The sequence below is a fragment of the Muscardinus avellanarius genome, assembly GCF_963383645.1.
Source record: "Muscardinus avellanarius genome assembly, chromosome: 3".
NCBI lineage: Eukaryota > Metazoa > Chordata > Mammalia > Rodentia > Gliridae > Muscardinus > Muscardinus avellanarius.
In genome coordinates this window covers 97,374,689-97,395,181 of record NC_137788.1, presented here as the reverse complement: position 1 = coordinate 97,395,181, position 20,493 = coordinate 97,374,689, and the positions used below count along the sequence as shown (strand labels likewise).

The window sequence follows — 20,493 nt, the reverse complement described above, 5'->3', positions numbered from 1 at the left end:
CCCGGTGTGGCGGCGCATGTTTGTAATCCCAGCATTCAGGAGGCTGAGAATGGAGGACCGCGTTGCGCGGGCAGCCTCAGCTACTTAGTGAGGCCCTCTGCAACTCAGTGAGTCCCTGTCCCAAAGTAAAGAATAAAAATATAGGGCTGGGGTGTAGCTCAGAGGTAGAATGCCCCTGGATTCAATCCCCAGTACCATACACACACACACACACACACACACACACACACACACACACACACAAAATAGGGATACATCATGTCCTCAAAGCTACTAACCATAAGCCAGTTACATTGTAATGACAGATCTATAAAGGAGCAGGGAGAATTTGGGTTGTTCAGTCATTGTTTCTAATAGCCAACTCTCACTGCCATTAGCAGCAGAGGGTTGATGTCACAGGTGCGGGGTCTGGGGCCACCAGAGTCAGCTGGCCGTGGACTTCAGCAGAGGGAGGCGGGGAAGCACAGCGACGCCGGTTTTCTCCTCCACAGCTGGGCCACAGATATCTTCCCCCGTTGCCTGCCTGGCCCAGGTCTAAATACACAACAGAGGGTGTTGAGGATGAGGTTAAAAGATGATCACAGCCACTTTCCTTCCATGATAAAAACAGTCCCATAGTATGTGAAATTATATCATCACTAAACAGGTTTAGTAAATAGAAAAAATATCACTTACCAGCCAGAAACAATAATGGGCTGACCCGCTCTGGCCTCTACCCACTAAGGAGTTTTGGCTCTCCCATCCGGAGACATTCTTCCTTGATTCTATCAGGTTCTCAGTCTTTCTAGCCATGTTTATCTTCTTGTCTTACAGAGGCAGGTTAGTGAGCTTAGGCCAGCACTTCAACACCAAATTTAGACTTCATGTTGGGGCGGACCGCGCGGGGAAGCGCTGTCAGCGTGGTGAGTACCTCACAGTTCAGCCCTGCTCAGACCCTTCAGGGGAAGTGTCTCCACAGGCCGGTCAGCGTGACTGTGAGCTAGTGTGAGCACACAATGGTCAGCGCAGCTGCGTGACCTGTCGTGACCCCAGGTGTATTCCTGACCTCAGTGAATGAAGCTGGGCTCCACAGAAAGGTTCTGTTGGGCTCCAATCAGAATCTCTTTGGAGGCATCCTTGGATTCCGAGACAGCTGGGTGTTGACCAGGGAAGATGTTCCGGTTCCTTTCAGCTACATGTAAGGCCCCTTACCATGCCAAGCAGGCGAATGGTCTTGTTCTAGGAAAAATCCTCTTGGTATTTTTGTTTGTTTGTTTTTTTGTTTGTTTGTTTTTTTGTGGGGTTTTTTTTGTGGTACTGGGGTGGAACCCAGAGGCTTTCTCTCTCCGGGCTATACTCCCAGACCTATTTTATATTTTATTTGGAAACAGGGTCTCACTAAGTTGCTGAGAGCCTCACTAAGTAGCTGAGGCTGGCTTCAAACCTGTGCGATCCTCCTGTCTCAGCCTCCCAAGTGCCGGGATTACAAGCGTGTGCCAACATGCCCAGCCTCTTGGTGTTTTGAATGTGTGCACATACATGCACACACACACACACATACATACACACACACATATATTTATACACAATAATAACGACAACAGAAGCATCATGAAAGAGTTCCTCAGGTTTATCTTGGTGGGGACCTCTCTTTTTTTTTTTTTTTTGGTAGGTCTGGGGATGGACCCAGGGGCATTTGGCCTCCGAGCTACACCCCCTGCCTTATTTTTTATTCTTTATTTTGAAACCGGGTTTCACTGAGTTGCAGAGGGCCTCACTAAGTAGCTGAGGCTGTCTGCGAACCGTGATCCTCCAGTCTCAGCCTCCTGAATGCTGGGATTACAAGCGTGCACCACCACACCCGGCTTCTCTTTTTTTTTTAAGAGTCATAGCAAAAATAAAATTTTAGCTGGGCACAGTGGCACACACCTGTAATCCCACTACTTGGGAGGCTCAGACAGGAAGATCACAGGTTCAAGACCAGGCTTAGAAAGTTGTTAAACTTTCAACAACTTAGAGAGACCTTGTTTCAAAACAAAAAATAAAATAAAATAAAATCGGGCTGGGGGTGTAACTCAGAAGTGGAATGCCTCTGGGTTCAAGACCCGATACACACACACACACACACACACACACACACACACACACACACACCTGCCAGATTACATATAGCTAATGAATGGAAAAGGCAGAACTCAAGTCCACTCTTGCTTTGCCACCGTGCCTTTGACTTTCCTGGGAAGCATTTTCCCTTATTATTCAACTTGGTCTGAGAAGCCTGTAATTCCTGTCATGAAGATGCACCGATATAATTTTCTAGTAAACATTAGTCTCTCTCTCTCTCTCTCTCTCTCTCTCTCTCTCTCTCTCTCCCTCTCTTTTATTTTTTGGTGGTACTGGGGTTCCTGGAAGCCCTTCTACCTCCGGGCTACACTCCCAGACCTATTTTTACATTTTTATTTGGAAACAGGGTCTCCTAAGCCAGCGTGCGTGGCTGGCTTCGAACCTGCGCGATCCTCCTGTCTCTGCCTCCCAAGCACGGGGATTACAAGCATGCGCCACCACGCCTGGCAACATTAGTCTCTTTAAATGATTTGAAGTAATCCTGCACTGACCTTGTCTCCTACTAATTTTATTTGGGTCCCCAAACTATCATGTATCTATAAATTAAACTCGTGTGTGTGTGTGTGTGTGTGTGTGTGTGTGTGTGTGTGTGTGTTACTGAGGTCTCTCCCCCTCTCTTTCTTTTCTTTTCCTTTCCTTTCATTTTCTCTCTCATCTCTCTCTCTCTCTCTCTCTCTCTCTCTCTCTCTCCCTTCCTTCCTTCCTTCCTTTCTTTCTTTCTTTCTTTCTTTCTTTCTTTCTTTCTTTCTTTCTTTCTCTCTTTCTCTCTTTCTTCCTTTCTTTCTTTTTTCAGTACTGAGGATGAAACCCAGGGGCATTCTACCTCCAAGCTATACCTGCAGCCTTATTTTTTATTTTTTTTAATTTTGAAACAGAGTCTCACTGAGTTGCAAAGGGCCTCACTAAGTAGCTGAGGCTGTCTGCAAACCTCCATCCTTCTGTCTCAGCCTCCCAAATGCTGGGATTTCAAGCGTGTGCCACCACGCCCGGCTCCATTTTATTTTTTATTTGCAAACAGGGCCTCACTAATTATCTGAGGCTGCCCCAAACCTGTGATTCTCCTATCGCAACCTCCCAAGTACTGGGATTATAAGTGTGCGCAACCATGCCCAGTCTATGTGAGTATTTTATTTTTATTTTGAAACATCATCTTGCTAGATTGATGAGTCTCATTACTTGTCCTCAAACCTGTGATCCTCCTATCTCAGCCTCACAAATACTAGGATTGCAAACATGTGCCACCATACCTGGCATAAATTAAGCCTTTGGTATGTTTCACAGATGCCTTTACCACATTTAGTTTGTATTCTTTTTGTCTCAAAGAACCTAGATCAATTTCTTTTTTTCCCCAAAAATATTATTTTAGCATTTGAGGTTAACTAATAGATTACAAGTTGATAGTTGATACACTCAAAAATTTTGATTTGGAAGGATTCAGAGATCCATCTGCCTAACTCCATCATCGGATGGGCAAGGGAGACTGGCCAGAGCTTCAGTCATTGGCCTGGACTAGCAAACCTCAGAGCGTGGCAGGTGCTTAGAGTGCGGGCACTCTACCTACAACTTGAGATAATTTTACTACTTCTAAAGAGTTGTCCCAAAAGTTCACAAATCAAGAGATATCGAAATGGATTTTTTTTTTTTTGTGGTACTGGGGATGGAACCCTGGGGCATTCTACCTCCAAGCTACACCCTCAGCCCTATTTTTTATTCTTTACTTTAAAACAGAGTCTCAGCCAGGCGTGGTGGCGCACGCTTGTAATCCCCGCGCTTGGGAGGCTGAGACAGGAGGATCCCAGGTTCAAAGCCAGCCTCAGCTACTTAGTGAGGCTCTCAAGCAACTTAGTGAGACCCTGTTTCCAAATAAAATATAAAATAGGTCTGGGAGCATAGCCCGGAGGTAGAAAGCCTCTGAGTTCCACCCCCAGTACCACCAAAAAATAAATAAATAAATAAAAATAAAAATAAAAATAAAAATAAAAGAGTCTCACTGAGTTGCTGAGATTGTCTGTGAACCATGATCCTCTTATCTCAGTATCCCAAAGGCTAGAATTACAAGCATGCACCACCACCCTCGGCTTCTTAAATGGATATTTTAAACCAGGTACAGTGTGCACACCTGTAATCCCAGTACTTGGGAGGCTGAGACAGGAGACTTGCAGGTTACCAGCCAGCCTCAGCAGCTTAGCAAGGCCCTTGGCAATTTAATGCAATCTTGTTTCAGAGCCTGGCTGGGGGTATAGCTCAGTGATAGAATGCCTCTGGGTTCAATACCTAGTACCAAAAATAATTAAAATAGCTGGGCATGGTAGTGCATGCTTGTAATCCCAGCATTTGGGAGGCTGACACAGGAAGATTGCACAAGTTCAAAGCCAGCCTCAGCTACTTAATGAGGCCCTTTGAAACTCATGTTTCAATAAATAATAAAATGCCGGGCGTGGTTTGTAAGCCCCAATGCTTGGGAGGCGGAGTCAGGGGGATCGTGCAGGTTTGAAGCCAGCCTTGCTGGCTTAAGAGACCCTGTTTCCAAATAAAAATATAAAATAGGTCTGGGAGTGTAGCCCGGAAAAGGGTTCCATCCCAGTATCACAAAAAATAAAATAAAATAAATAATTAAAATAAAATAAGATGGGCTGGGGTCTAGAGTACCACAAAAAAGAAAAAGGGCTCCTACCAAATGGCTGCTGGCTTTGCTCTGACCATTTTCAGGAGTATCCTGAGACACTGCCGCCACCACACTGCCAGGCTGCTCAGGGGAAGGCAGCCGGCCTCTCTGACGAGGCTCCTGCCTCAGGCCTGATTAAGAGGGACATTTGGCTGCAGACTGGCCTTCAGGTGTTCCAAAAGCCCATCTGTCCTCTCTAGGTTATATTTCTGTCAGATCTCTGCTCTTCTCAGACATACAAGGGGGAAATCAGGGGAGGGGAAGAAATTGTTTAGAAGCACCAGTGAAAAAGTACCCGGATGTGGGACAATATGAACGGGACTGGAGGTCTATGTTAATAGACCAGGCACATGTTAGTCGACCATGATATAAGCCAGGCACAGAAAGACAAGTACCTCACCATCTCACTTATATGTGGAATGTAAAGGAGCTGATCCAAGCCAGGTGTGGTGGCACACACCTGTAATCCCAGTTGGGGAGGTTGAGACAGGTTTGAGACCAGCCTCAGCAACCTAGTGAGACCCTGTTTCAAAATAAAAAATAAAAAGAACTGGGAAGCCAGGCATGGTGGCACACGCTTGTAATCCCAGCATTCGGGAGGCTGAGACCGGAGGATCGCAGTTCGCGAACAGCCTCAACTACTTAGTGAGGCCCTCTGCAACTCAGTGAGACCCTGTTCCAAAATAAAGGATAAAAAATTGGGCAGGGGGTGTAGCTTGGAGGTCAAATGCATCTGGGTTCCAGCACCAGACTGGCAAAAAAAGGACTGGGGATATAGCTCAGCAGTAGAATGCCTCTAGTTTCAAACCCCAGTAACAAACAAAACCTCCAAACTAAACCAAAAAATATACATATATATATATATAAAGGGCTGGATGCTGAGTGTGGTAGCGCACTCTTGTAATCCCAGTGCTAGGGAAGCTGAGACAAGGAGGATTACAGGTTCGAGGCCAGCCTCAGTGACTTAGGTGAGGTACTGTTTCGAAATAAAATAAAATAAATAAATAAATAAATAAATAAATAAATAAATAGGCTAGGAGTGTATCTTAGAGGCAGAACGCCCCTATGTTCAATCTGTAGTACCACAAAACAAACAAACGCACAACAGTAACAGCAAAAGCCCATTCATTTTGATCTGGCATAGATACCCAAATAAGCATAGCTTAATACATTATTCTAACAGGTATAACAATGCTGCTGATCTCCCCACAGAAGGAGACGTACAATGAAGACGATCAATGAAAACCTAAAGATCTTTCGTGACAATTAAGAACAAGACGAGGCGGCAGAGGACAAGGCGCATCGGGCTGCACAAACATGGATGAAGCCGATTTTTCAGAAGACACAACTTACAAGCAACAGGAGGACTTACCTTACGATGGGGATCTCTCTCAAATGAACACGAGCCATGACTGCAATTTTCCCTCAAAAAGTGACGTGCCTGACATTTTAAATCAAGTTACTCTAACAGAAGATGCCCCTCAAGAGGAGGCTGCGGCGAAGGAGACTTACCAAAAAACAGATATGGTCACGACAGGGGAGACAATTACTAAAGATGTCGCCAACGAAAAATGTGATGAAGAGAACCAGTGCGCCGGGATGCATCGCATCGACACTAAGAAAGGAGATGGCTCCAAGTCAAACATTTCCAACATCTTACTCCATCATCTTTCTAAAGAGCAGTTCTCAAGAGGTCCAGGCATCGATTGTGAAACTCTCCCAGAGATCTCCAGTGCCGACAGTTCGGATGAAGCGGCTATAATTAACAATATTATTTCACATTATGTTAAGACTCCTTGTCCCAAAGAACAAACCACTGAGCTCTCTGACCAACCCGACCCCAAGAGAGACGATGAAAGCAGCCTTAAGCCCAGCTGTTCTCCAATCACGACAGAAATCCCCTCTGCTATGGAAGAGCTAGTGGCTGCTGGAGATAGCAGCCATCGAGGGAATTTAAATTTTCTCACCCAAGTCAAGGGTCTGTGTGATCAGCAAAAAAATTGCCAAGGACGGACACCCCAGAAGCAGCCGACTGATACAGCGGGTACGAGCAGTGGGTTCAGGTATGGTCAAGACCAAGTTCATTCTCAGCTCCCGGATTTCTCCAAGGTTCCTCCCAAAGTGAAAATCCTTAAAAGTCACATGACGAATAACCCGCTTATAGCAGCTAAACAAGCCAGCTTTTCTCTCAAATTGAGAAATAAATCAGCAAACGTGCAAGATAGTTTAGAAGCCATGTCTAGGTCAAATTGTGCTGAGAAACACCGTCTACCGCAGGAAAGGAAAAGCACTGGACCTTCGCGGCAAATACAGGTAATGAGAACAGTTCCCTGTAAACACACACTCGGGCCTCTGCTCATCTCTGTCGGGGTGGATGGTTTTTTAGGGGGAGTGGGGGCTGCATGGAGCTTGGTTCTGGGGTTTCATTTCGCTCTCTAGGTCACTGTGGGTGAGGGATGCCTAGCACCTTTCAGATGCTAAGTGGTACCCTTATGAGAAGAATCAGGGACCGGGCTCATAAAAATACATACAAGGACGGGGCGTGGTGGTGCACGCTTGTAATCCTTGAGTTTGGGAGGTGAAGACAGGAGGATCACGCAGGTTTGAAGCCAGCCGCACTGGCTTACGAGACCCTGTTTCCAAATAAAATATGAAAAGTAGGTCTGGGAGTGTAGCCCGGAGGTAGAAGGGCTCCATCCCCAGTACTACCAAAAATAAATAAATAAATAAATAAATAAATAAATAAATAAATAATATACAAGGGATAAAATCCGAATGCCTCGGGCTGGAATTTGGGTCTCCCCATTTGCTTCTCACTCTTCACTCCGCTCCTGATCTGCGAGTCGTCTTCAGGGTCCTGGCTGGTCCTGACCGTTCTGGGCTCTGAGCTCTCTGAGCTTCTGCTTTGCATGGGGCGTCCCATCTCCGTTTACCCACGGCCTGCTCCTGTTCATCACCTCCTTGAATCCCCCTTGGGGATTAACTTATTATTTTCATCCCTGCGCTGTCAGAGCATTGATCTCGGTTTGCTTTGGATCATAATAGTTTGTGGGTTTTTTTTTTGTTTTGTTTTTTTGGGTTTTTTTTGTTTTTGTTTTGTTTTGTTTTGTTTTTTTTTTGGTGGTACTGGGGTTCCTGGAAGCCCTTCTACCTCCGGGCTACACTCCCAGACCTATTTTATATTTTTGAAACAGGGTCTCTTAAGCAAGCGCGGCTGGCTTCGAACCTGCGCGATCCTCCTGTCTCCGCCTCCCAAGCGCGGGGATTACAAGCGTGCGCCACCACGCCCGGCTTCATAATAGTTTGGAGCATCTGTTTCTTCCGCTAGTTTGAAGACTCAATCACAGCAAGGCTCTGGCTCTCCATCTATCTATGCCCAACTTAACCCAGAGGTCTGGCCTTATGTCTTGTATACATTATTCCCTTAGCTATTAATGCTAAATGAGTCGAATGAAGATAATTAATAACATACTTCAAGCTTGTTATATTCGTGACAATTTAAGAGACCCTGTTTCCAAATAAAATATGAAATGTAGGTCTGGGAGTGGAGCCCGGAGGTAGAAGGATTCCATCCCCAGTACCACCAAAAATGAATTAAATAAATAAATAAATAAAACCATTGTTAAAGCTTAATATCTAAGCTAAATGTTGTGGCACACACCTGTAATCCCAGCACTTGAGAGGGTGAGACAGGAGGATCACAGGTTTGAGAAAAGCCTCAGCAAGTAGTGAGATTCTCAGCAACCTCTTGGGACCCTGCTTCAAAATAAAAGTAAAAATAAGGCTAGAGGTATAGCTCAGAGGTAGAACGCCCCTGGTTCAAACCCCAGTGCTCCCCCTACAAGCTTAAATCTATGCTATTTTCCCTTATTCCATCTTCTCGTCCTCTACCTAATTTTCCAACATGCTGAAGCTTAGGATTTCATCAATTATTTACGGACCAATAGTAAGGAAAGTTCACATTAATAATCAAAGTAGACCAGGCCTGGTGGCACACACCTGTAATCCCAATTACTCAGGGAAGATAAGGCAGGAAGGTCTCAAGATCAAGGCCAGCCTGGGAAATTTAGCAAGATCTTGTCTCAAAATAAGAAGGGCTGGGAGTACTCAGTGGTAAAGTATTTGCCTAGCATGTGCAAGTCCTGGATTCAATCAAGTACTGAAAAACAAACATTTTAGTTATTTGACACTTTGGCAGGACTGCACGAGCTACCAACCCCCTTCCTCCCTCCTTTCCTCCCTCCCTTGCTTCTTTTCTTTCTTTCTTTCTGGGTTGAACCAAGAGATATATTACCTTTGTGCTAAACCCCCAACCTTTTTTTTTAAGTTTTTAATTTTTTTTTTTTTTTTTTTTGTGGTACTGGAGTTCCTGGAAGCCCATCTACCTCCGGGCTACTCTCCCAGACCTATTTTATACTTTTTAATTTGGAAACAGGGTCTCTTAAGCCAGCAAGGCTGGCTTTGAACCTGCGCGATCCTCCTGTCTCCCCCTCCCAAGCGCGGGGATTATAAGCATGTGCCACCACGCCCGGCAAAAGTTTTTAAATTTGAAACAGGACCTCTTGAAGTTGCCAAGGCTGGCCTCAAACCTGCAATACTCCTGTCTCAGCCTCTCAAGTACTGGGATGAAAGGTGTGTACCAGTATGCCTGGCTATGATCTCTCTCTCTCTCTCTCTCTCTCTCTCTCTCTCTCTCTCTCTCTCTTTGTGGTACTGGGGATGGAACCCAGGGGCATTCTATCTTCAAGCTACAACCCCAGCCCTATTTTTTATTCTTTATTTTAATTTTTTTCAATACTGGGGAGGAACCCAGAAGCTTAATAACTCCAAGCTACACCCCCAGCCCTATTCTTTATTTATATATTTATTTATTTGCGGTACTGGGGATAGAACCCAGGGGCATTCTACCTCTGAGATATACCTCCAGCCCTATTTTTTATTCTTTACTTTGAAACAGAGTCTCACTGAGTTGCAAAGGGCCTCAACTAAATAGCTGAGGCTGTCCACGAACCTATATCCTCCGGTCTCAACCTCCCAAATGCTGGGATTACAAGCATGGGCCACCACGCTTCGCTCAGTCTTTTTAATTTTGAAACAGGGTCTCACTGAGTTGCAAAGGGAATTTTACATGCTGCCCCTCCGCTTGCCATCTCTCTGCTTCTGGCCTCCATGATGTGAGAGCAAAGCCTTGCACTCTCTCTCTCCCTGCCTCCTGCCGCCGCCATGTCCTGAGATCTGCGGTCCCCAGCCTCCTATGAAATGAACCTCAAAACCGCCAAGGAAAACCATGAGCAAATAAATATTCCTCTAAGTTACATGGTCAGTCCTTTAGATTATAGTAGTGAAAGTGCTGACTGAGACAGGAGAAATGTTTAACTATCCCACAGTCTAGTATCAAACACAATCATAATGACAGCTAATATGTATTCCCATATGCTCACCACACACCCGAGACTATGGTGAGTATTTAACATCTAGTGCTTATATCAACTCTATAAGGTAGATTCTCTTACTATCCTCATTTTACTACCATAAAATTTGAGGCTTACAGTGATGAATCAATTGCCTGTGTCACCGGGCAAACAAGTTCCAGGATGGAATTCATGGTCAGCATCATGGTCCTGGCTTTTGACCATAGCATGGGGCCGCCTCTGTAATGACCAGGACACACCCATCACTCTGAATAATGGTGTCATTGAACAAGCTCATCAGTAATGTGCTCTTATCCTTTAACTGCAGATGGAGCCTACGGTACCCAGCCACCAACAGCTTCTCACAGGTACTGCCGTGCTTTCTTTGTTTTTTTTGTTTTGTTTTTTGTTTTTAGTTTTTTGTTTTTTGTAGGTCTGGGGTAGAACCCAGGGGCATTCGACCTCTGAGCTACCTACATCCCTTGCCCTACTTTTTATTCTTTATTATTTTTTCTTTTTTTTGCGGGTGTGGGGATGGAATCCAGGGGCATTCAACCTCTGAGCTATACCCCTTGCCCTATTATTTATTCTTTATTTTGAAACTAGGTCTCACTGAGTTGCAGAGGGCCTCACTAAGTAGCTGAGGCTGTCCGCAAACTGCGATCCTTCGGTCTCAGCCTCCTGAATCCTGGGATTACAAGTGTGCGCCACCACGCCTGGCTAGTACTGCCATTTTAAAACTTCTTTGATTCAGATCTGAATTTTAAAAACTTTAAAAAAAATAGCAAGTGGTGGTAGCTGCCACAGACTTCTGTTGTCAGTGTTTAATAAGATTGTGATAAGGTGAGATGACTGTCAAAACTTACTCTTTCTTATGTAGGAATAGAGTCAAAAACACATCTCCTGAAGTTATCATCCACCTCTCAGAAAGACCTTTCCTTGAGTTCTTTTTACATATTTCAAAAGATATCCCAAGGAAAGCAGATGTGTCAGAAGTTAAAAGAAGAAACTGATCAGCTGAAGATTAAGGTAGCACTCTTAAAGCTTGTTCTACACGGTGGAGGTAATCACATGTGAATGTCAGAGACCGTGCCATTAATGAAACACTACATGTTTCCACCACAGGTACAAGAATTTTTCAAAAGAATGAAGGAAGACTCTTTTTGTTCCTTGCAGGACAGAAGACTGGTAATGAATTTGATTCCGTTTTGAAATTTCTATTAGGGAATTTGATGTGGGTCAATCCAAATGCTTACACGATGCCATGTTGTCGTTGCCGTGGTGGGAAGGAGGATGTACTGGGAGGAAATGTCAGGCTGAAGATTAAACTATCTTAGTTTATAGAGATAAAAAGCTCATGCCAGGCCGGGCGTGGTGGCACACGCTTGTAATCCCCGTGCTTGGGAGGCTGAGACAGGAGGAACATGCAGGTTCCAAGCCAGCCTCAGCAACTTAGTGAGACCCTGTTTCCAAATAAAATATAAAATTGGTCTGAGAGTATAGCCTGGAGGTAGAAAGCCTCTGGGTTCCACCCCCAGTACCACAAAAAAAAAAAAAGCAAGCTCATTCTGGGCATGGTGGCGCACGCTTGTAATCCCCACACTTGGGAGGCAGAGACAGGAGGATCGCACAGGTTCGAAGCCAGCCTTGCTGGCTTAAGAGACCCTGTTTCCAAATAAAAATATAAAAATGGGTCTGGGAGTGTATCCCGGAGGTAGAAGGGCTTCCAGAAACCCCAGTACCACCAAAAAAAAAAAAAAAAAAAAAAGCTCAGAAGCCAGGCATGCTGGCTCATGCCTGTAATCTCTGTACCTGGGAGGCAGAGACAGGAAGATTAGAGGTTTGAAGCCAGCCTCAGCAATGTAGGGAGACCTTGTTTCAAAATATTGAAATATTAAAAAATTAAAAAGGTCTGGTGGTGTAGCTCTGAGATAGAATATCCCTGGGTTGTTCCATCCCTAGTACCAAAAAATAATATAGTATTTTTCTATTTATATATAGTATATACACACATATAAAATTTTCTTTCACTTTCTATGTGCCAGATCCTGTCAGGCACACAGGATTTGGAGATGAAACACTTTCTTTTCAAGTGACCTATTGGTGAATAGATCATTAAAACGCAGCTTGAGAAATGTTACAGACGCTGCTGTGGCAGCCTGGGAGACACTCACCCTGGCCATTGAGGGAGACTTCAGAGGGCCTTCTGGAAGGGAATTCTAACTTGGGTATAACAAGAAGAATAAGGATAAGCTTGGCAGAATAAAGGGGAAAAGAAATCCTCTAGGGAAAAAATAAAAAAAGGGAACCACAGATGTAGTGCCACAGGGACAAAATGTTGTCGGTGTGAAGACCTTATGGGCCTGGAATCTGTCAGGTGGAGCTCAGGGAACACGAGGAGTGGCAAGGGGCGGAGGCCAGACAGGTAGACAGAGATTGCAGCATGAAAGCTGTAAGCCACGCCAAGGACCTGAGATCTCATCCTGAACTTGAGTGATGTGGGGACTCCGGAGGACTTATTTATTTATTTATTTATTGGTGGTACTGGGGGTGGAACCCAGAGGCTTTCTACCTCCGGGCTATACTCCCAGACCTTTTTTATATATTATTTGGAAACAGGGTCTCACTAAGTTGCTGAGAGCCTCACCTAAGTAGCTGAGGCTGGCCTCGAACCTGTGCGACCCTCCTGTCTCAGTCTCCCAGGTGCAGGGATTGCAAGCGTGCGCCACCACGCCCGGCTTACTCGGGAGGATTTAAAGCTGAGAAATGGCAGCATCCCAGGCGGGGCTGTAGCTGAGACTGGTTAGAAAGCCGCAGCCCTGGACCGAGGCTGGTGATACGGAGAGGGGAACAAATCCACAGGTTTAAGACGGGGGTGACAGATAGAACGGGGCAAATAAAGGAAGTGAGGCGGCCTGGATGATCTCCACATTTTGTCTTAGGAAATCAAAGTCAGAAAAAAGTGAAGGAGCAGCTGGGAGTGGTGGCCCATGCCTATAATCCCGGTACTTGGGAAGCTGAGACAGAAGCATCACGGGTTTGAAACTAGACACAGCAACTTAAAGAGACCTTCAGCAACTTAGCATGCCTCTGTTTCAGAACAAAAATTAAAATGAGATGGGGGATGGGGTTCAAAGGTAAAGTGCCCCTGAGTTCAATCCCCAGTACCAAAAAAAAAAAAAAAAGTGAGGGACCCGGTTCAGAATGGGGTGTGGAAGGCAGGCGAGTGACAAGATGTCAAGTGTTACCGGGGACACTCTGAGCATGAGTTCTGGCTAGGGCATCCAAGTGCGGAGGTCTGGATTTGGAGCAGGATCTGGCCCACAGAGGTGTCTGGGTCAGAAATGAAGATTCCACACAGTTGTGGGTTGGAGCTGTGGGTGGGTGAGGTTGCCCAGGCAACACAGGCAGAGGCTCAAGGATGAAGTCATGGCAACCGCAACCAGAGGGCAGGAGGAGAAGAGAGGCTCACAGAGGGGACCCAGGAGGAAAGACCCGAGAGGTCACAAGCAACCCAAAGAAGTGGGGCTGGGGAAGCAAGAAAAGGGGGTTTTAGTTAGTTTTATTTATTTATTTTTTTTTTGGTGGTACTGGGGTTCCTGGAAGCCCTTCTACCTCCGGGCTACACTCCCAGACCTATTTTTACATTTTTATTTGGAAACAGGGTCTCCTAATCCAGCGCGTGCGGCTGGCTTCGAACCTGCGCGATCCTCCTGTCTCTATCTCCCAAGCGCGGGGATTATAAACGTGCGCCACCACGCCTGGCATTGTTTTTGTTTTTTAACGGGATACTTGTAGCAAGGATTACCATCAATCTCCACTCACTGGGGTAAAGTGGAGTGTTAGCGAAAGCTTGCCCCTTGGCCAACACGCCTACACTTGGGAGTTCCTCAGCCAGCCGGTGGCCTCAGCTCAAAGCTCTCACAATGTGCACGGGAAAGGGCTTTAAGGATGGACATGGCCGGGCATGGTGGTCACGCTTGTAATCCCAGTACTTGGGAGGCTGAGATAGGAGGACGGACTGCGGTTCACAGACAGCCTCAGCTATTTAGTGAGTCCTCTGCAACTTAGTGAGACCTTGTTTCAAAATAAAGAATAAAAAATAAAGCTGGGGGTGTATGTAGGAGGTAGAATGCCCCTGGATTCCATCCCCGGTATGAAAAAAAAAAAAATACTGGGCATGATGGTAAATGCCAGTGATCCCAGTATTTAAGAAGCAGCGACATGAGGATCACAGGTTCGAGCCCATTCTCAGCAACTTAGTAAGACTTTCAGCAACTAGTAAAAACCCTATTTCTTTTTTATTTTATTTTTATTTTTTGGTGGTACCGGGGTTCCTGGAAACCCTTCTACCTCCAGGCTACACCCCCAGACCTATTTTTTATATTTTATTTGGAAACAGGGTCTCCTAAGCCGGCGCGCGCGGCTGGCTTCGAACCTGCGAAGCCAGGGGATTACAAGCGTGCGCCACCACGCCCGGCCAAAAACCCTATTTCAAAATAAAAAAAAATAAGCCTGGTATGATGGTGCACACCTACAATCCTAGTAACTTGGGAGGCGGAGACAGGAGGATCCCAGGTTTGAGGACAGCCTCAGCAATTTTGTGAGGTGCGGCCACCTAGCAAGACCCGGTTTCAAAAAACAAAAACTAAAAAGGACGAGGGGAATAGCTCAGAAGTGGAATGCTCCCATGTTTAATTCCCAATACAGAAAAGAGAGAAAGAATAAGAAAAAGAGGAAAGAAGGAAGGAAGGAAGGAAGGAAGGAGAAAAAGGGAACAAAGGAACAAAACAACGGAGGGCTACACCATCAAGTGCCCAAGGAAGGAGAGAAAATAAGATGTGCACAGGGTTTGGCAACACCCTTCCTGCAGGTCTTGGCGAGCCTGGTTTAGTGAGGTCGTGGCTCTGAAGGCCGACTGCAGGGGCTGAAGAGTAAATGCTAGTCAAGGGGCTCTCTAAAAAGCCAGGATTTGGGGGTCTGGCAGCATGCACACACACACACACACACACACACACACACACACACACACACACACACTTTTGATGCTGAGGATTAAACCCAGGGGTGTTCTACCTCCAAACTATACCCCAGCCATGTTATCTAATTGCTGAGTCTGGCCTTACACATGGGCTCCTCCTGTCTCTGCCTCCCAACTAGTACAGGTGTGGACCACCATGTCCAGGAACACGGAGAACTTTAAAGGGTAAACAAAGCAGAACTGGCTGGAGGCCGCAGCCTTCAGAGGCTTTGACCTAGAGGTTTCTTCCTGCTTGTAGAGGGTAAGGGATTCCTGTTGGGTCTAAGACCTCTAAAGGTGGTTCCTGGCAGTGTCTGGTTTAGTGTTGGAAAAAGGCCAGAATGGGGCTGAGACTACGCTTCTCGGCTTGAGCGGCGCAGCATGATAAAACGTGGATTTCAGGGCAGCCACCTGGCTCTACTTACTGGTTATATAACATACGGGACCCATGGCTGTATCTAAGATATCTTACATTTTAGGTATATTGTAGCATGTCTCCATCTCAGTGGAGTTATGAGAATTAAATGCAATATGTCTATGCAGACTTCCACGAGCCTAAATGAGAACTCATGATTGGGGGTCTTCTCTTTCCTTCTTATCCATTATTATTATTATTATTATTATTATTATTATTATTACTTATTTATTTACTTTTCGTATTGGGGATTGAACCCAGAGGAATTCTACCTCCAAGCTATACCTCCAGCCCAATTTTGTTTCTTGTTTGGAAACAGGGTCTCACTAGGTTGCGCAGAGCCTTGCTAAATTGCCGAGTCTGGCTTTTTTTTTTTTTTTTTTTTTTTGGTGGTTCTGGGGTTCCTGGAAGCCCTTCTACCTCCGGGCTACACTCCCAGACCTATTTTATATGTTTATTTGGAAACAGGGTCTCCTAAGCCGGCGCGCGCGTCTGGCTTCGAACCTGCGCGATCCTCCTGTCTCTGCCTCCCAAGCGCGGGGGTTACAAGCGTGCGCCACCACGCCCGGCTGACGAGGCTGGCTTTGAACCTGTGATCCTCCTGTCTCAGTCTCACAAGTACTGGGATTACAAGCGTGCACCACTACGCCCTTAAAATATAAATTCCCTCCCTTGTCTTTCACCGCGGCTGGCACACTACCAATCCTCAGTGACTAGTCCTGTCTGTTCATCCATAGCTCCCAGTGTCTGCGTCTCTTCTTGGATATCTCAGTCTCACTGCAAACTCACCTTGTCCGACACTGACATCTTCACTCAAACTTGGTAGTGGTCCCCCAAGAAGTCCATCACATTCTTCCCACCTCCCACGCTAGACACAGCAGTGTTGTCTGTGTAACTTACAGTAGATTTCCTGTCCCGGCAGGGATCAAATGGCTGACTCGGATGAGAAAATTGAGGGGAGTTTACTAACACACAGCGGTGTGGGCAAGGTCAAGGGATACCAATAGGGATGGGCATGGTGCCGCACACCTGTAATCCTAGTATTTGGGAAGCTAAGACAGGAGGATTACAGGTTCAAGGCCTCCTTCAGCAACTTAGCAAGACTCTGTTTCAAAAGAAAAAATGAAAACAGATAAAGGTGGCCAGGTGTGGTGGTACATGACTGTAATCCCAGTACTCGGGAGGCTGAGACAGGAGGATCACAGGTTAGAGGACAGCCTCAGCGAGTGGCAAGACGTTTAGCAGTCTAGCAAGACCTTGTTTCAAAGCAAAAAATAAAAGCCGGGCATGGTGGCACATGCTTGTAATCCCCGTACTTGGGAGGCTGATACAGGAAAATCATAGGTTCAAGACTAGCCTCAGCAATTTAGAGAGTTCCTGTTTGAAAATAAATAAAAAAATAAAATTGGGCTTGGGGTTATAGCTCGAAGGTAGAATGCCCGTGGGTTCCATCCCTAGGACCACTAGATAAAATAAAAGAAAATAAAATTGGACTAGAGGTATAGCTCAGAGGTAGAATGCCCCTGGGTTCAATCCCTGGCTACCCCCCCATACACACACACACACACACACACACACACACAGGTTGAGGTTGTAGGGTTGTAGCTTAGAGGTACAATGCTCCTGGGTTCAATCCCCAGTATCACTAAAGAAAAAAAGCTGGAAAGTATCTTACAGAAGGAATGTGGGGGGTTGCTGCACCCCCAGGGCCTAAGGAGCAGAGGGGAAGCAGGCCTGGATCCTGAGATGGGAGCAGGTGACGAGCGCCGTGGCCTTTGGTGCACAGACATGACCCGTCCACGAGGGAATGGGGAGGACGGAATGGGGCGATAAGATGCCTACTCCCCGCTCCTGCTGTGGCCTTCCATTGCCTGAAACCAGCTGAAGCCAGGGAGAGGAGCCCCTGAGTGTAGCTGATTTAAGGTCAGCCTCCTGGCTGGGGCACAGAGAAAGACAGAGTGTGAGTAGGAAGAGAAATTGTATAAGAGACACGAGAATGGCCATTTTCATACACTAGAATCCACATTTTTTAACTTGTTTATTCCTATTTAATATTAAATAGATTTTATAAGCCAGATACGGTGGCACAAGCCTTGCAACCCCAGTACTTGATGGCTGAGACAGGAGGATCACAGGTTCAAGGCCATCCTCAGCAACTTAGCGAGACCCTGTTTCAAAATAAAAATTAAAAAGGCTGGAGATGCAGCTTGGAAAGAGAATGCCTCTGGGTTCAATGGCCAGTACTACTACGAATAATACTAATAACTATAATTATAATAATTTATAATAATAGCAGCTATAACCTTTTGAGTCCATACAGATGGTACCTGACATTTATGATAGGCTGGGCCAAGCTATGAGGTATGAAATGCTTTTCTACTTATGATATTTTTAGTTTATGAGGCTTTTGGGGACACAGCTCCATTGTAAGCAGGCGCTTTATTACCATGCTCCTGCCATGATTATGTTATTTAATATTGCGAAGGTGGTATGAGGACTAGTATGTTAATTTTATAAATGACAAACTGAGGTTTTGAGAGTTCAAACTGATTAATGTCAGTTTGAATTCTGTCAATTAGTGACAGCATCTGGTGTTGCCTGTCCTGTAACTGCACTGTGCGATATTCCTGCTCATTGCAGACTCTTCCAGTTCATCCCTCCTCTCCTCCTGAGCATCCTTTCAGTGAGACTTAAATCTCCCTCCCTCCATCGTGCCTTGGCAAAGTAGTCTAACCCACAGTCTCTTTTCTCAGTGGAATACATTCGTTTAGAACAGGGCGTGGTGGCGCACGCTTGTAATCCCAGCGCTTAGGAGGCTAAGACAGGGGGATTGCACAGGTTCGAAGCCAACCTGAGCTACTGAGTGAGACCCTGTTCCCAAATAAAGTATAAAAAGCCCCTGGGTTCCACCCCTAGTACCACAAAAAAAAAAAAAGAAAGAAAGAAAGAAAGAAAGAAAGGAAGGAAGGAAGAAAGGGGACTGTACCCTTATAAAATATTTGTATCTCATACTTTGGCCCTGAGCCAGACATAAGCAGGGCTCAGGGAACCCAGGTTGAGGCGGAAGCTTCTGTATCTTTAAGACACGACCCTGAGCCTGGCGTGCTGGCACGCACCTGTAATCCCAGTAGTTGGGAGGCTGAGATGGGAGGATAGCGGAATCAAGACAACCTCAGCAAGTAGTGAGACAGACTCTTACCAACTTAACAAAATCATGTTTCAAGAAAGAAAGAACAAGTAAAAGAAAGGAAGAGAAAGAAAAAAAAGAAAGAGTGAGGGAGAAAGAAAGAAAGAAAGAATAATGAAAAGAAAAGAAAAGAAAAGAGAAGAAAAGAAAAGAAAATAGGGCTGGGGATGTAGCTTGGAGGTAGAAACACCCCTGACCTACAGTATCACAGAGCTCCAACTTCCTCCTCTACAAAAGCAGGATAATGGAGTCTCTTGAGTCTCTTTTGCAACATGTACAACATTGATGAGAATTAAATCCACGAAGGGATGGGAAAGTGCTCTGTAGGTGAAGGCGGTCTGCAGGCACACAGGATCCTGCCTGTCACCCGAGTTCAGCCGGCGGGGAAGACTTTGAGCGCTGAGATGGCTTGGGATGTCTAGTTTCAGATATCAGGCTCTGACAACAATGACTGACGCTGAAGGGGAAGGTGGCCGCTTCACTTTGACCCTGCTGGGGGCACACCTCCATTGTGTTTTGGGGGAAAACGATAACCCGGGGCTCCCATGGAAAAGATCCCAGTAACTTCACCACTGCAGGTCCTAGAGAAACTGCAGGGACATCTTGAGCTGCTGGAGCAGGAGTTCCTGGCCACCACGGAGAAGCACCTGGCCTTGCAGCAGCAAATCCACGTGCACGAATCCCCAGCTGTTGGTGATTTTGATCCAGAAAGGTCAGGGTTAAAGCAGTGTGCACGGTGGAAGGGGGTCCACAGTGCTGCGGATTCAGCCCCTGGAGAATGACTGGCCCAGAGCTGCCTGTGAAAAGACTGTCACCTCTTGCCACGGGAAGCGTGGGATGCCTGCTGTGGGCGATTGTCCTCCTGGGCATCCGCCCAGGTGAACAGTTGTCCCTGGGCAGAGCTGGCGCCAGTACTTTGCCTGTGTTGGGTGTCCTAAGGGGTTCGGAGACACAGAGGGCTGGGTGCTAACCGCAGAGGCGGGCTCCTCCGCGCTGCCCGCTTCTCTCCAGACCTGCCGCTCCTATCTCTGCCCGTTTCTCTTCTGACGCCCCCTCCTTCCCCATCTCTGACCATTCTGAAGGGCAGTGGGCAGGGCCGATCGCTGTGAAGTGGGCTTGTGTTGGGGTGAGGGATCCGAAAATCCTGATGAAAAAAATGTTAAAGCTTAAACAATTTCTGAATTCATCTTAGAAACTTGGATCCATGGTCACATTAAAGTTTCTAGTTAGCTACTTATTTATTTATTTGCTGGTACAGGGGGTTGAACCCAGGGACATTCTACCTCTGAGCTACGTCCCCAGCCCTACTTGCTGAGGCCAGCCGCAAACCTGTGATCCTCCTGTCTCAGCCTCCCAAGTACTGGGATTACAGGCATGGGTGACCGTGACCAGACCCCCCCCCCCTTTAATTTTGAAACAGGGTATCACTAAGTTGCTGAGGGTGTCCTAAGTTGTTGAGGCTAGCTTTATTTTTTAATTTTTTATTTTTGGTGGTACTGGGGTTCCTGGAAACCCTTCTACCTCCGGGCTCCCATACTTTTTTTTTTTGAAACAGGGTCTCTTAAGCCAGTGAGGCTGGCTTCAAACCTGTGTGATCCTCCTGTCTCCGCCTCCCAAGCACGGGGATTACAAGCGTGCGCCACCATGTCCGGCAAGGCTAGCTTTAAACCTGTGATTCTCCTGTTTTAAGAC

The 20,493-nt window shown here is 46.2% G+C and overlaps 1 protein-coding gene across 1 annotated transcript in view; it reads left to right on the top strand.

Annotated features, from left to right (window-relative positions):
• Positions 1-6,085: 6,085 nt before the first annotated feature.
• The window catches only part of AKNAD1 (AKNA domain containing 1), a gene marked incomplete at both ends in the record, with an annotated part of 42,242 nt that continues 27,834 nt past the window's right edge, over positions 6,086-20,493 (top strand). Inside the window, 5 exons of the mRNA XM_080691485.1 lie at positions 6,086-7,081; positions 10,508-10,547; positions 11,060-11,208; positions 11,305-11,367; positions 19,380-19,513. Of these exons, the coding sequence (XP_080547611.1) occupies positions 6,086-7,081; positions 10,508-10,547; positions 11,060-11,208; positions 11,305-11,367; positions 19,380-19,513 (1,382 nt within the window). The remainder of the gene's footprint in view (positions 7,082-10,507; positions 10,548-11,059; positions 11,209-11,304; positions 11,368-19,379; positions 19,514-20,493) is intronic.